Here is a 324-nt window from a genome sequence, read left to right on the forward strand (position 1 = left end):
ATCAGGAGAGGTCCGGGGAGGCAGGTGCATAAGTTACTGACCACCGCCGCCGCCGCCATGATGCCACCCCACCGACGGCGCAAAATGGCCACCCGCGCAGCCACCTCTCCAACCACACTCTACCTCGCTGCCGACTCTCGCGTCTTCGTCACCACGGGAAAATTTGTGAAGAATGCTGTCGTTTGGCGAAGTCGCCGACGCCTTCGGAGGCACGGGGGTCGTGCATTCGATCATCAACGGAACAGGTTGCGACGACCAGGCGGGAGAGATGGTGGGTCGTGCGGAGAATGTCTTCGTCTCTTCGATTTATCCTCGCCTTCAGAC

General features: G+C 60.5%; 1 protein-coding gene across 1 annotated transcript in view; it reads right to left on the reverse strand.

Moving 5' to 3' along the window:
* The window catches only part of LOC119591620, a gene marked incomplete at its 3' end in the record, with an annotated part of 4,790 nt that extends 4,731 nt beyond the window's left edge, over positions 1-59 (reverse strand). The window contains 1 exon segment of the mRNA XM_037940375.1: positions 42-59. Within this exon segment, the coding sequence (XP_037796303.1) occupies positions 42-59 (18 nt within the window).
* Between the last annotated feature and the right edge of the window lie 265 nt (positions 60-324).

The sequence above is a fragment of the Penaeus monodon genome, chromosome 29, assembly GCF_015228065.2.
Source record: "Penaeus monodon isolate SGIC_2016 chromosome 29, NSTDA_Pmon_1, whole genome shotgun sequence".
In the NCBI taxonomy this organism is placed as follows: domain Eukaryota; kingdom Metazoa; phylum Arthropoda; class Malacostraca; order Decapoda; family Penaeidae; genus Penaeus; species Penaeus monodon.